The 15,666-nt window shown below is 37.9% G+C and overlaps 1 protein-coding gene across 2 annotated transcripts in view; it reads right to left on the reverse strand.

Annotated features, from left to right (window-relative positions):
• LOC589987 (protein bunched, class 1/class 3/D/E isoforms) overlaps positions 1-15,666 on the reverse strand; it is a 40,525-nt gene that overhangs the window by 12,735 nt on the left and 12,124 nt on the right. For both annotated transcript variants that reach the window (XM_789612.5, XM_011680330.2), the window contains exon 2: positions 8,300-8,348. In XM_789612.5, the coding sequence (XP_794705.2) occupies positions 8,300-8,348 (49 nt within the window). The remainder of the gene's footprint in view (positions 1-8,299; positions 8,349-15,666) is intronic.

A 15,666-nucleotide genomic window follows, 5' to 3' on the forward strand; every position in this document is an offset into this window, starting at 1 on the left:
TATCGACGCAATCAAATTAGAATTTCACTTCTCGGGGAATAATGAAAGCAATGCTCTGTCAACAACTTCAATTGCAATTCATCTTGAGTTTGGTTCGCTTTGTTTCTATAGAGATTCATGTGTCAACACTGAAACCTTTTCAACCCTACACTCAAACCTTTCAGAGCTGATGGTAATGTGCATAGTTTCAACGATTGCCGTGGAAACCACCGTAAACATCTAGATGGGTATCGTCACGTCACGCAGGGAGACTACCCCGCCGGTGCCGGTGTCAGAATCGGTCACGTACACCACACAGAGCTAGTCTGCATGCACAGAGTAGCCACAGACCCTATTTGACAATGAAATACAATTCCTAAAGCCTTGAGCAGAGCCTCAGTCTCTGGCTGTGTCTGGAGCTGCTACAGTATAAAGCCTACGGTGTCCATTAGACTGTGCAGTCTCTATAGTCTCAATGTGCAGACACCGTTATTCAACACGACTAACCAAGGTCTGCGTCTGCAAACTAGCAGACAATGGTAAACACTGGAGGAGGGGACAACATTCAAGTTCATGACGTCTGTAGATGGTATCTAGCCGTGAAGGTCAAAGGTCACATGATAGGGATACTGATAAGTGGAGGCAACATGTAACATGAGCAAGAACATAGAATGGGTACCAGAATGAAAGATAACTTGTCAGCAAACAACGCATTCTTTGCATATTATACCAATCTTTTGTACAACAGTACAACTAATTGCAGAGCCATGATTAGAACAAATCAATGACTACTATTAAAGCAGCATGGCTCCCTTTGAAATCAAATTCTGAAGGCGATTTTTAAAGAAGAGAATTAAGCAATAAGAGAAGTGAAAATGGAAAAAAATGAGAGAAACTGACAGGAAGTGGTGAAGTGGTGATGAAAAGAATAAATCAGCTACATTGAAAATAAAAATAGAGTGGGACATGAAACGGAAAAACAGATCATCAAGGAGAAAAATATTGGAAACTGTGGAGTTATAAAATAAACAAGAAATTTGTCAATGTCGCCATCCTTCGTGACAAACACAAAGCTAAACAAACACTTTGAGTTTTCATGGACACATTGTTTATCTTCAAATCTGCCTACGTACTAATCTTGCCATGGCAAATACTCATGATTGTAAATGTGCACGTAAAGCATGCATGAAGTAGCATGAGCGACATATTCTATTGTACTGTTTGAATAAGGGTACAGTTTTACAAAAGCTGAATAACATGCATACAACTAGTACAGGTGTTTTTAAAAATTGACATTATAAGTTTATCTGGCCTTAAAAAATTAAAAACTATAATAATGAATTTTCACGGCACGCCTATATTCATGCGAGACATATCTCAAGAATTCCTTCAGGTATATAAATATACCGGTGACACCCCTTTGTTTATATATACTTAACATGTATTAGCTAATGGGTTAGTCACATGCCAGATTCATAATTCCAAAGAATAGCCGTCATAAAATCCCTTATCAGCTTCAATCATCAATATCGCCTCACAAAATGAGCAAAAATAGCACAATATCGTTTGCAGAGATCAAACTGATAATGCCACATGTCAGAGATGATATTCATTTTTTTTTCTCAATATGTTTCTAGTAAGGAGCTCAAAATCCATGTTTGCACTCATTGTGAAAAATATTTGCATGTGTTATCAAAGTTCTATTTCAACTCATTTTCAACTTTCAACGATATATTTTTATTTATGGTTTTCAATATGTTTCTAAAAAGGGAGCTCAAAATCCATGTTTGCGCTGATCGTGCATAATATTTGCATGTGTTATCAAAGTCTACTTCAGCCCATTTTGCATTTTCTATTCTTGATATTGGCTGTACCAGCAACAATCTGTTGATAACAAGTCCTTTATATCTCAGATTATATTCCAAAGGGCAGTGGAAAATCCCAAGCAAAATCATTGATTATTTGTGTTCTGAAATAAGTCCGATAAGAGCTTCTTGTCAAATTCTAAGTCACCTAATAACACTGTTAGGTAAAGAAAATAAATAACAAAAAACCAAGCCTTGAACTTTATTGTCTTGTATCCCTTGTGAATCCCTCGGTTCTCTTTCAAACATTAGTCAAATAAATAATTAGTTCTACTGTCGAATATCCAACACAGATTATATCTGTTGCATTTCTTTCATATTACATATTGTCTGTTCCGAGCCGGAAGTATGTTACCTCATATAAACACAGAGTTAAGTAGTTAACGCCCCTCTAGCTATCAACATGACATTCCTCCGTTCGTTTCAAAAGCGATTCCTCTCCATAAATATCTTTCTCTATCAATCAATCTACTTTATAATCATTCCTATTACATTAAACTCAAAATAACTCTGAACATTTACTATTTTAGTCAGACGCAGACATCCTCAATAATTCTTATTTCCCTACCATGATTGTGATGTAATCAATAGAAAGGATATGAAACAGATGTTCATTTTGGAAAGAATTACATGCATTTTTGGAGTGGGAACAAGTCTCACTTTGATGGAGATGAAAATGTCAGAAGTCAAACTATCAATAGCCAACCCCCCCCCCCCTCTCCCTCTGTCTTTCTGTCTGTCTGTCTGTCTCTCTCCTTTCCTATAGTCTGCAAGCACAGACTCTACTTGACACTTAAAGAAAAATTAATAAAGCCTTGCCACCAGCCCAACTCTTTCAGCCTCTGGCTGTTCCAGGAGCATATATAGTACATGGAATGTGGAGTGCAGTGAACCTTGCAGTCTATATAGTCTCACTGATCAGACTCTGTTGAGCTTTACGACAGACAAGGGTTTGTGGCCTCTAGACTAGCTTCCTCCAGCTACAAGGTAATCGATAGAGATCAATACATCTACCTTTCTCTTACTCAAGTGGGCGTCCCGAGTTAGGATCACCGGAGGACACCTACTCTTTTCTCCAGAACGGAGACATCCTCATTTGGGAGTTGGGACTGCATCTTTTCTTGCTTTTATTCACTGCCATGGGGGTTTCGCTGCCATGGGGGGTATTGTCAACCATTTGCAAACACCTAGACAAAGGTGATGGGAATGCTTTGCCTGATTCAGACTTTAAAAATCACCCTCAAAAGCTGGGAGCTCACCCTCTGATTAAAACATTATCCAATTATCTCATGGCTTAATCCCATTCAAATACCTGGATTATGTGGGTAAAAAAGGATAGCATTCATCCCTCTTAATCCTATCCTACATGTACTGAACAGGGATTACAATCAAATACATGGATTAAATCTTCTCAATGGGATAATCCAACATCCTTTTCTTTCCACTCTACATGTATTATGTAACACATTCTGTGCATCAATGTAAACACAGAAAATGGATCTTTATTGTGAGCTTTTAATCCATACACTTTCAGAAGCAACCACATGCTTTCCTTCCCGAAATGTAGCTTGTATGTGAATTCACTTTGTAATAGGCTTGTAATGCTATTTAAAGCTTGGGAAATGCTTCCCACTATCCCTTCCCACCTAGAGACTACATATTCTCCCGAGCAATTTTGAGGGGGGTTGATAACTTTTGGATCTATTCTATTGTAATACTGTCTGTAAAGTAAAAACTTTTTTTTTGGGGGGGGGGGGGGGGGGGGGAGGGGGTGGCCTTTGGGCATTTTTTGTGCCCTCCACATTGTTTTTCTTCTCCACTTCTTGTTCTTCTTGTTCATCCTCTGACCACATTACCCTAACATAACTACTGCCCAACAATGGCTCATTTAACTAAAAAGAACAACTCAAGAGCTTATCAAGGCTCGGCTAAACCATAATCAAACTGTTTTAAAATAGAAAAGGACGATCCGGACTAAGCACATCTTCTTCTACATAATCCCCATTGTGTGTTTGGAGCCAGAGGGGCATTTAATGCATTACTTTCAAACACAATAGGACATGCACATGCAAGCACCTTTTTGAATTTGAACAAAATCTGGTCTTTTTCTTCATGGTCCCCATTTTGAGTGATCGGGAACAGAAAGGGGAGTTCCCTCTTAAGTATAATTCAAAACAAAATTTAACATCCGCCTGGCTCCAAATCAATGGAATTATCCTTTTCTTTTCTTTCAATGCTCCTCATGAATAGGTGCAATCAAGGGGAACAATGTGAAGGTGGAATTAGTATTGACATAACCCTCTCCTAAAGGACACTGTGGCCTGGTGAACCCATTTCATGAAGGCCATTACCATTACGAGTCTAGGATTCACTCATGTGTTTCACATACTCTGCTACAGTAACAGAGGAAAGGGAATGTAGATCACCCCAAAGGTCACATTCATGAGACCGACACCAGACCGAAAATCAATCTGAACGGCCAAGAATCGCTCAATTTGGAGTTGGTTCGGTAGTGCGACTTGGAAATTGGTTCCATGTACATGTACAGCGCTGTGAAACAACAGTTAGTTTGTAAGAGTGCTATAGAAATGACTTTATTGTGTTGTATTGTATTGTACACCAAGGTTCAAACATCTCAATGTTACACTAGCAGTTGTCTAGCAATGGCGTAGTTAAAAGCAACTTCAAACATTATTTTGATTTGTGAGTAAAATTACAACATTGGTCAAGTGTAAATAGGCTTGCAAGTCGAAACGACATTGGCTCCTACATTTTTTTCAAAGGCTTAAAAAAAAACATTTGACCCAAAATCACCAAACTCTTTCGATGTAGTTTGAGAGATTCATTTCCAGTTTAGGAATCAAATCATTTACTTAAATTTGAGTTCAAATGCCTCATGAAATTCAGTCATGTGATTGCATGTTAAGTAGAGTCTACTTCCCGCGACTTTTCCTGTTATTCCAGATTAAACAGACCACTCCCGATTTATATTGCAATTGCCAGCAAGTACATGTACCAGTATTAGGCATTTTGAGGGAATACCCCTTTTGATGCAAGAAGAATGGTTTCACAATCCTTGATTACAAGAAATGTTGAAATTGGATCAATGACATGTCATTTCCTCTGGGCGACTCACTTTGATATAAACTAATTTTTTGTAATGTGATCTAGGTATACATCTTTTGTCAAAATATTACACTTTTTCTGCTTACTGTAAATCTAGAAACTGTTGTTGGCATGAAATGTTTGTAAATGGTTCAATTCGCAAAATTTCAATCTAATCTGGAGTCGCAAGTTACACAACACAAATTTTTTGCAGTAGGCAAACATTGATGGCCATGAAAATGGGCGTCCTTCACGAAAGTTTCATGTCGCCAGTTTCTGGTTTCATACAAAAACCTTGTACAGGAATATTATGACAGACACACCCATTGTTATTCAATGCACCTGATAGGAATATAATATTGTTATTTGATACCAAGATAACTGTAAAAAGTGTATAGTATAAATATGAGGGTATACAAAATATTGGCCTAATATTCAATTGCTTTTTAAAATTTGAAATATTAAAACACACCTGTACTCAACAATAGCTCGTAAAATGCACACATGAATTAGATTAATGTTACTGGTATGATCGTGTTACAACATTGTAATAAAAAAGCACATTAAACAGAGTAACAACCCTTCTACATTAAGCTGTTATCTGCCAAAGTATCAACTGGCACAATTTTGTTTTAATATTTTTATCACAAGAAAATGTAAATATTGCTCTTTGTGATAACTTGAAGATCCTTACAGGTACATTGAATGAAAGATGAGGGATCTTGAAGGATCTTGAGCAAGGCCAAGTAATTGTCAACCCTTCCCCATCCCACCTCCCACAGACAGACCTTGCCTTGGAGAAAGACAGCTCTGATCGATAACTTCCATAGATCCATCCAAAGGTTATCACACGATATCGACCCTCTGTCCCCCCTCCGGCCCTTTCAAAAGGTTCTCTGGGTCCTTCGACCAAGATTCCCCCTTGCCGAGGGAAACAGACGGACCCCCCGCTTACCCCCTCCCATCCTAACCCTTCCTCCAAGCATAGCTATTACCTATAGAAAATCCCTTTCGAGAGCAAGTGGGTTAATAACGTGAACTGTCGAGTCTGATCTTGCATAAAGAGTATATGGATTCTATGAATGCATGGGGTATTGTTACATCGCCTCTATCAATTCAGTTTATTGATTTGCTTGACAAAATGGAATCTACCCCCCAGACAGGAAAGGGGACGGGACGAGGGTCTCGGCATCACTGAGGGGGTCGATACAATCAAAGCGTAAGAAGGGGAATTCTTTTAAATGACTTTTGTCATTGTTTACATCTCATGCTGCGTCAATATTTACATCTTTTCACTTCTAGGATATTGCGTTTGATTTGATGAAGAAGATTATTTTCTTCAAATCCTTTACAGAGCATTGGAGGAAAAGTGAAACTATTGATGGGAAGAAATAATGTTAACAGAAACCGACCCAAGGTTTTAATTGACGGAAATACAGCGAAGTGATAGGTGTCCTTTGAATTTTTAGAAAAATACAGGAAATGATCTACAGGAAATAATCTATAGGAATGATTGACCAAAAGTGTACTAAAAACTAACAATGGAAATATAGCAAGTAAAATATTAAATTGGGGTCAAGAGGATACAGAAAGGTTCCCAATCTCAAAAAGAAATTAATGCCTACACTTCAACACAGAACTAATGCACTTCTAGCTCCAACAGGTGAAATAATTTCTCTCATCAAAATGGTTTCTGATTAATGATTTCATAATGATTTTGTTTGTTACTGAGGTGACATCCAAACCATATCCGAAGTCCTGTTTTGGGTTTTTTTTTCTTCAGACAAGGCCCCATGACGAATGGGAAACGTGGTTGATAATGATAGATTATTATCAAAGTGTGGGCTGGTATAGGCTTAGCAGAGTGAAAAACAATGGAGTCATTAAATAATTACAAAAACACAATAGACGTTCTTAACCACCTAAAACAACATCTAACTTATCGGTGTGGAGCCAGAAGGGCATTAACTCATACGTTAATACAGATTTAACATCCTTCTGGCTGCAAACAGATAAAATGTTAACCATCTGTTAATGATTTAATTTGTTTGTACCCCAGTCTTGTGACTTTAACCTTTTCATTTCGTGGTATATTGTGTAATCTTTCAGTCTGTAATAACTTGTCTATATTATTTCTGAAATGACCTTTTAATCAACTTCATTGTTCTCTCTGTCTGCGTGTCTCCATCTTTCTTTGAAACTGTGAGTTTGTGACAATGTCTGACAAATCCCAATATGAACCTTGTGGGGCCCCTGATGTTTTACTAATTAATCTGAGATAAAATTAGGATTTCACTATGTTCTGCATAAAACTTGAATGGAGTCAAAAATATCTTCCATAGCTCTCTCTCTCTCTCATTCTCCCCGTCCACTTTCTCTCTACCCCCTCTCTCTATCTTTAACTCTCAAACTCTCAGCAATATTTTTCAATTTCTGTGTTTTCATTTTCAAATCCTATGGGCAATATACATGTGTGCATAAACAGCTGAAAACTGTACACATTTCAACAGAATAAATCTGTCCCCTTGCCAGTGGAAGACCCCCTAACAGAGGCTTAAAAATCATGACCACGTAATAATCCCCATGTTTAAATCCCCAAAGAGAGATTTTTAAATAACCAACCTATTAAGCCCCCTAAATTCAAAGCATCTGAAATGCAGTAATACATTTAAATTCAGCCAATATGGTGACATAAAAGTAGATAATAATGATAACACATATATATATAAAAAATATATATATTCACAAATAGCGCAATAACAAGAAGTGATAAATATTACACACATGAAAAGGAATCTTATGGAGTAAAACAAGGAAATTTGAAAGCTCTTCAGGAAATACTGAATAGTAAAATTTATGTAATTTCAGTATTTGATCCCCCACCCATTCCAAAGCAAATAAAACGTTTTCTTGGAAATGTAAATACTAAATAATGAAATTTATGTAATATTTGATCCCCACTTATTCCCATGAAATTTAAATATTTCTTCTCTTTTCTTTCCATTGATAGGAACAATAAATTGAGCGAGTGTTCACTCATAAGTTGACCCCTTATGATATCTTGGAGGGGTTTGCTGCATTTACAATTTTTACATAGTACATGAAAAGTACACAAATAGGAAAGATTTCCTTTTGTGACAGCCACCTATTCCTAACACTAACACTAACACTAACCCTATTTTATCATGTTTTATATATTGTATTATTATTAGATATATCATTCTAAGCTGTACCCATATTTTTTTTCTTCTCAATTTGAGTGGCTGTCGCGAAAGGAAGTCTCCCCCACAAGTATTACATATTTCACAAAATCATTATAATGAGAAAGATAAAGTGGTTGTGTTACTTACCATTGCTTGCTCGATCTTGTTGTCGATAGCACCACCGGCCGGTGAAGTGCTGCAAAGGAGAAAAGCGGAGAGTACATCATATTCATTGTTAATTGAGGTGCTTGTTCGTTTCTTGGAGGGGATAATCTGTTTCTCGCTCTTGAGCTGTACCCGAGGTACGGCCTTGTTGCTGTAGAGCATCCTCATGGTGACACGTGATGTCTTTGGTTTAGATCGAAGGTATCTAAAAAAGGACAGCTGGAGATTCGGTTTGTTAGATTTACACAGCTTTGGCGGTTATCTCAGGAAGCGAAATGATGAGTGGACGAGACTGCTGCTCTAGATAAGATAGGTTTCTGGGAGAGAGAGTTTTAGGGGAGTCCCGTTGCGTCCAAGCTCTGCAACCGAGTGAGTCTCTGAAATGAACGCCTAAATCAAATCAGCGCGATTTCGCAATCGCAGGATCAGCTGATTGGCAGTCACCACCGATTGCTGCCGTGATTCAGAAATACAGGAAAGTCAAGCCTACGAGTTAAACGGTGGCATCAGCCGGTATGGACTGGTTCTGAATCATGGTTCTGAAAATTCCCGGAGAGCTGTTGCCGTTTTTATCTGCCGCTGTCACCTTACTGACAGCACCTTACTGAGAGGAATGAGAAGTGACAACCGACGAGGGCTGCTATAATCCAATGCCGAACTGGAAGTCCTAGGATGACGTCAGCGTGGGTTATAGGCCAGTTCCTGTATGCAGGCAGCGGGATATCTAAAGCTCTACGAATACCAGTCAAGCAACTAAATGAACCTTCCAGAGGTTCCAGCTAGCTCAAGCTCTGACTCTGAGACTGATACAGCAGACACTTTTCAGCGTGTTCAATTACACAATCAACTCGCTGATTCGGCTACACAAATTGTTTCAAATCAAATCTTATTTCCTACACATTGGGATGACAGAGAAGCATCCAGGCAATGTTGTCAAGTTCCGCAAAAGGTTCAATGCCTTCAATTCAACAAGGTCTCCTAAACGCTATGACAGGTTATTGGAAACAACACACGACTCTTGGCTCCGTGGAAGTACAGTCCAATGTAATTGCTCTCAGATTCTAAATCTTGGAACGACGACAAGAGAAAAATGGGATCAGCATTAATGTGACGGACCATGTGATCTTGACGAAGAGATAGTTATCTGCATCTGTTAATTATCAACCATCAGTTCTTAATCCAAGGCTGGCCAATGTACAAGGTTATGTCCCTCTCTCTCTCTCTCTTGCTATCAAGTTGCAAGGTTGATCGATATGCACAGTGTAAATCAGCTACATGAACGCACGTTCGCTCGTCACTCCTGCTACAGTACACAATGAATGATATAACCACAAGTGATGGTCGAATAATATGTGGCAGTCTTTGGAAGTAACACCAAAATAAAAGCAAATTACTATTTATTTCAGTAATAATGCTTATGACAAGAGTTCAAGTATACTGTAGGAGAAATCCAATAAGGATAAACAAGCACTTGTTTTTTTTATAGTATTTATCAACAGCTAGAAAGCAAGCATGTGTTTCCTTCCCTGAGCGGCTTTTCTTATGTTATGTTGTTCATTCAGAAATTCCAACCCCAATTCCCGGCAAAAAGCCTTTTTGAAAAATCAATCTGGCAGTCAAGCTGCAGTGTACATACACACATACACACAAACACACACACATGTAAACTACAGGGAGTCGCTGAGAGTCTGGAAATTTCTACACTAGCTGCATGAGTGGTCTGGAAAATTACAGAATGTATACAAGGGAATTCCCAGGCATGTTCCACTTCTATAGAGGGGTGATCATGTCAACAACAGCAAGCTCAACCATGCAAAATCAATTTAAACATCAGAATCTATGACAATAGTAGCTGAATGTTGAATTCCATACATTAATCTCTTAATTAGAAACAGAATTCACGATGAAACTCGAACAGATGGGGCACTTGTTCCATGTTTTCCCTCCTGCTGATAAACCTGACCACCCCTACTGACATAATGGAAGAATCTCGTCACATGCACACTGCATGGTACTGCCTAGGCTTTGAATATATTGTCTTCAAGGACCTTTGTGAGCCACACGCTCCAATGCACTGTGCTTTCCATGAGCGTTCACTCACCCAAGACGGGATAAATACAAGTCATGTATACACTCACTTGTATACAAATACTGGTATTGAAATTTGGAAGAAATGTGCGCCCTCTGTATCAAAAGAATATACAGGTGCCTATGACTGGGTCAGTGGAAAAAACAACGATTCATCATCGTTTGGTTAATTGTATGACTGTTTCTATAGAGACAGGTATTTCAAATAGCAGGTCGTTGTTACAAAATACAGAAGTGGTCAAGATAAGGTCAAAATAAGTGGGTCAATTCCACAATCTTCCATTCTGTAATAATAAACAATTATTAACCGTATCAGACATCTGAGCAGGGCAATTTTTAAATGTTATTGCCCTCAAGGTTTAATGGATAAGTCAACAAAATTACAATAAGTTAGTCCGCTCAGAAAAGTCAATGGGATTTTGTGTGTAATTTGGCGGGCAATATAGGTTATACAGTAAACCAATGCGCAAATATTTTAGCCCGCTCAGAAGAGTCAATGGGATTTGTGTGTAATTTGGCGGGCAATATAGGTTATACAGTAAACCAATGGACAAATATTTTAGCCCGCTCAGAAAAGTCAATGGCAAAATGCGTGTTAAACTAGTGAGCAATAATATAGTGCCAGTTGTAATTTACATCGCGCATCAGCTATTGTAATTTACATCGCGCATCGTGTATAAGAAAATGCGCACTTTGTGCGAACTCTATTGTGACGTAACAATCACACCCTAGGCAAACTGTTTGCAGTGTATCGAAAATCTGTCAAACACTGGATGAACAGTGCTGGTTTGACAATGTTTTTGCAACTTCTAATGCTAGGAAACCGTGTGTAGCCTACATAATTTAAGAGTATAAGAGAGTAAGAGTTTCTTGTTTGCTCTAGATGTCTGATGTGGTTAATAATAGTAATATTGACTGCCTAATTCAGGGCAATACGACTTGTCATATATCACCCTCACCTTCGGTTCGGGCGATATATGTCGTATTGCCCAGAAGGCAGTCAATATTACTTAAATATTGACTGCTTTGAGTTTGAGAGTCATGGTTAAAACTATTGCCCAAGGTGATCTGGAGACTATACTTTGCAGTTTTCAAGAACATCAAGGACCTTTACATGTAGTTTTGACCATGACCTGAGGAATTAGCAATTAATATTTGTTTGACATACCAATTTCGACCAATCAAAGTATATAGTCTGAACGACACATCTTTCTATTTTTTCCCCTGTTTTTTACAGTGGATGCTATCCATTATGTACAAGACTGGTTCAATAACTAATTCATTCAGTCTGTACAACCTTTATATTTTCAATATTCTAAATATTCTAGGCAAACAAAAAAGAAGGAAAGGAGCTTTCATGTCACGATGTTTTGCCAAGTGAATTTACATGTAGTTATGTTATAAGTAATATAATATGTCATTAATCTCTGCCAAATGACTTTGACAGACAAGGTGTAGGCCTAATTGTTGAATAATTAGTCAAATAAACATGAAATGTTTCTTGGCATATCATCACCATAATGACAGGTCACCTTGATACTTGTACTGGTACATGTAGGCTACATCACTTCAACTACATGCTTGAAGCTAATGTCAGGGGATTTGGAAGCCCTCAAAAAAAAATCATCTCAAAATTTATCTATAGCAGCACTGTGGTTTTCTCTCTATAAGTGAAAATTGAAGCCCTTATTTTGTAACAATAAATGGGATGAATAAAGCACTGCCAGTTGCAAAATCCAAATTTGAGAAGAAAAATTATTATGATTTTGCTAATAATGAACATTTTCACTATACTTTTAGGAAGTTTTCAATAATGTTTAAAAAACAGCAATTTATGGGCATGAAGAAATGCCTTGATATATTTCCCTTTTTTGTATATTGTCTGCAAAGAGCTAGGTGGTTCAGTCATTTCATGTTACATAACACCCATCTGACTCTCTGATGCTCAACAGATGACATAATGCTGACTGTCCAGTAAAGGGAAATTCCCTCACAAAACAGTTGCCATTGAAATCTAACAGGCTTAACAGGACTGTCTTTTTCGCAAAAGCTCAGTTTAGATAACATTCTAAACTTAAGCATTTAAAGATTATGCACACTGTCAACTATTGTCAGGGAGATTTCTCCCTTCCATCTCTCAACTATTACCAACTGAAAGTAACTGTAAATTGTGTGCTATTTTGCAAGGTTTTAGAAAGACTTAAAAAAAGGTTTCCATGGTAACATCATATTCCACAGGGATTCAGAAGTGGGTTATAATTAATACAAGACCTTATACAAGAGGGGCATTAATATAAAATCTTATATTACTTCAAGGAGAAATAATAAACATGAAATGACATACAAGTGTAAGGTACAGGTAGATCCCCTGCTGGCTGTGAGAGTCAACTGGACAACATCCTTCTGGCTCACGATGGTACAAATGTACAGTACAGAAACATCATCAGCTATTAAAGAGCTCAAGAGGCATTAAGTGGCCATCTATACAGGGTCACTTCCTTCCGGGTCATAGCAGACAACATAAAATAGTACAAGTATTTAAAGGCAATAGTACAAGTATTTAAAGGCTAAATTACAGGCCAGATACACTTACAGGTGTATGTTGATGGCAGAGAACTATCTTCACATGGTCAACGCACTATCCCAAGAGATGATTGAAAAGCATAGTGGATGTCAACCACACAGCGTTATCGCTCACATAAACAGAGAACAGTACAGGTACAAACTGTAGTTATACTTATAAGGATAATACAAGCGAGCATACTTGGTACACTTACATGTGTACGTGGAAAGCAGAGATCTATCTTCACATGGCCAGCAAGCTATCCTGAGAGAGGACTGAAATGCATAGTGTATGTCAACCACCCAGCACTATCGCTCACATGTACAGAATTCAGTACAGGTACTTAAAGGGATAATACAAGCATACAAGCGAGATAGGTATACACTTACAGGTGTATGTTGAACGCACAGATCTATCTCCACATGGCCAGCAAGCTATCCCGAGAGACGATTGAAAAGCAAAGTGGATGTCAACCACCCAGCGTTATCGCTCATACAATGTATATAAAGAGAACAGTTAAAGGGATAATACAAGCATACAAGCAAGATCGGTATACACTTACAGGTGTACGTAGAAAGCAGAGATCTATCGTCACACGGCCAGCAAGCTATCCCGAGAGACGGTTAAAAAGCATACTGTACGTCAACCACCCAGCGTTATCGCTCACATGTACCCCCGCCAGCAGGGAGATTCAGTCCTTCCCGTCTGACCGTGACTAAGGAATATTTGCACGGTGCACTATACAGGCCTGTCCATGATTCATGTACTGAATGATGCCTCGTAACGCAATGTTTATATATCATCCACTTACTTTCATGTATGTAATGAATACAACCTTCAGTTTGAAAAGTGCAACCAGCATTAATAGTCTGTATTTAATGAGAATGCATTACATCATGAATGATTCATATTTTCATAGCTGACATTGAAAACTTGAGGTCGTAGCAATAATGTAGAAGTAGTAGTCATAATAATAATAATAACAACAACAATAATAATAGTAGCAGTAGTCATCATCACCATCGTTTTAGTAGTACATGTACTAATAGCATCAAATAAATAGTCATAAGTATATGTGTAAGTGACATTACCACAACAAAAACAAAAGAAAAAAATGTTAAGGAGGAATAAAGATTTCTATTGGCCGATGTAGCATGAGAGCCACGAGAGATGATTACATGATTTTGTTTAGATTGCTTGTCTTTTTGTTTGTTTGTTTGTCTACATCAATAAGATACCAAAACAAGCAGCATTACTGATGTAAACAAACAATGAAACTTTGCATTGAGCCTTTCAAAAAATACTCTTACATCGTCGTAGGCCTAGAGTAAAAGAGTAAGTTTGAAATAGATCTTTCTCCAAAGTTCTTCACAAAGATAAACTTGAAAATGGAGGAATGACACAACACTTTTGGCTCGATCCGCCTCACCCAGGTAAACCGATTCTCCTGTTTGGGGACAAAACTGAGCCCTGAGGAAGCCACGTAATTTGACAGAGTGCGAAAAATGAGCACGCAATTAGCTCAAATTACCAAGGTTCAATAACCTACGTCCATTAACTGTGGACGTATTAGCAAATGCTCCAACCGGCCATTCGATAATAACTCAATACAGGCGACTCCGAAGCACATCCAAAATGTCACTGTTTACGTGTTTTGGCCATGGATCAATATCAAGGACGCATTTTAAAACTCTCTTTAAAAGCATACACAAGCAAGAATTTGACTCCCTTTCTCTCCATCTCTTTCTCTCTCTCTCTCTTTCTATCTCTCTATCTATCTCTTTCTCTATCTATCTATTTCTCTCTCTCTATCTCTCTCTCTCTCTCTCTCTCTCTATCTTTCTCTCTCTCCAAAATGTCACTGTTTACGTGTTTTGGCCATGGATCAATATCAAAGACGCGTTTCTAAAACTCTCTCTAAAAGCATACACAAGCAAAGAATTTGACTCTCTCTCTATCTCTCTCTTTCTCTCTCTCTCTCTTTCTCTCTTTCTCTCTATCTCTCTCTATCTCTTTCACTCCATCTATTTCTTTCTCTCTCTCTCTAAAAGCATACACAAGCAAAAATTCGACCCTCCCTCTCTCTCTCTAAAAGCATACACATGCATAGAATACGAGACACACCTGCAGGTCGTCCGCATTTGCAAATTGGAAAATAAAAGTATGCACAATATCCAGAGAGTGCATTGTTGGCTTTATCATCAGTTCAGGTTCACTCACCTCTGCCTACCTGCGTAGCCTCGGGCATTGTATTCACACACATACATGAACATACATATGCCATACACACATGCAATGGAAAGGTGCACATATTCTGTGCTTGCTGCTGCTATTGCAATACAATCTAGGCATGAGCACTCGTTCGGGGGAAATGGAATAATTTGTGGAAAGGAAATCTGCCCATTAAAAAATTTGAGTGAATTCAGATTTCTTAAATGTGGTCTAGTCATATATGTACAGATATCCTAAAATTGTTCTTATATTAAATTTTTTTGTTTTAATTTCTAGTTGACCTTTTTTCTTCTTCCTATTATGAATAGCTAAAATTCAGTTTTTAGTAAGAAAAAAAAAGTGATTGCAAGCAGATATTGGTGGCACATTATGGCTATGAAATAAAATCTAAGGAATATTTGTAACGAACCCTCATATCCAGTAGTATATGTAAATCTAGCATACAGATACAAATTAATGTTTAATA

This window comes from Strongylocentrotus purpuratus, unplaced genomic scaffold (assembly GCF_000002235.5).
Source record: "Strongylocentrotus purpuratus isolate Spur 01 unplaced genomic scaffold, Spur_5.0 spur5_scaffold_12, whole genome shotgun sequence".
Taxonomy (NCBI): domain Eukaryota; kingdom Metazoa; phylum Echinodermata; class Echinoidea; order Camarodonta; family Strongylocentrotidae; genus Strongylocentrotus; species Strongylocentrotus purpuratus.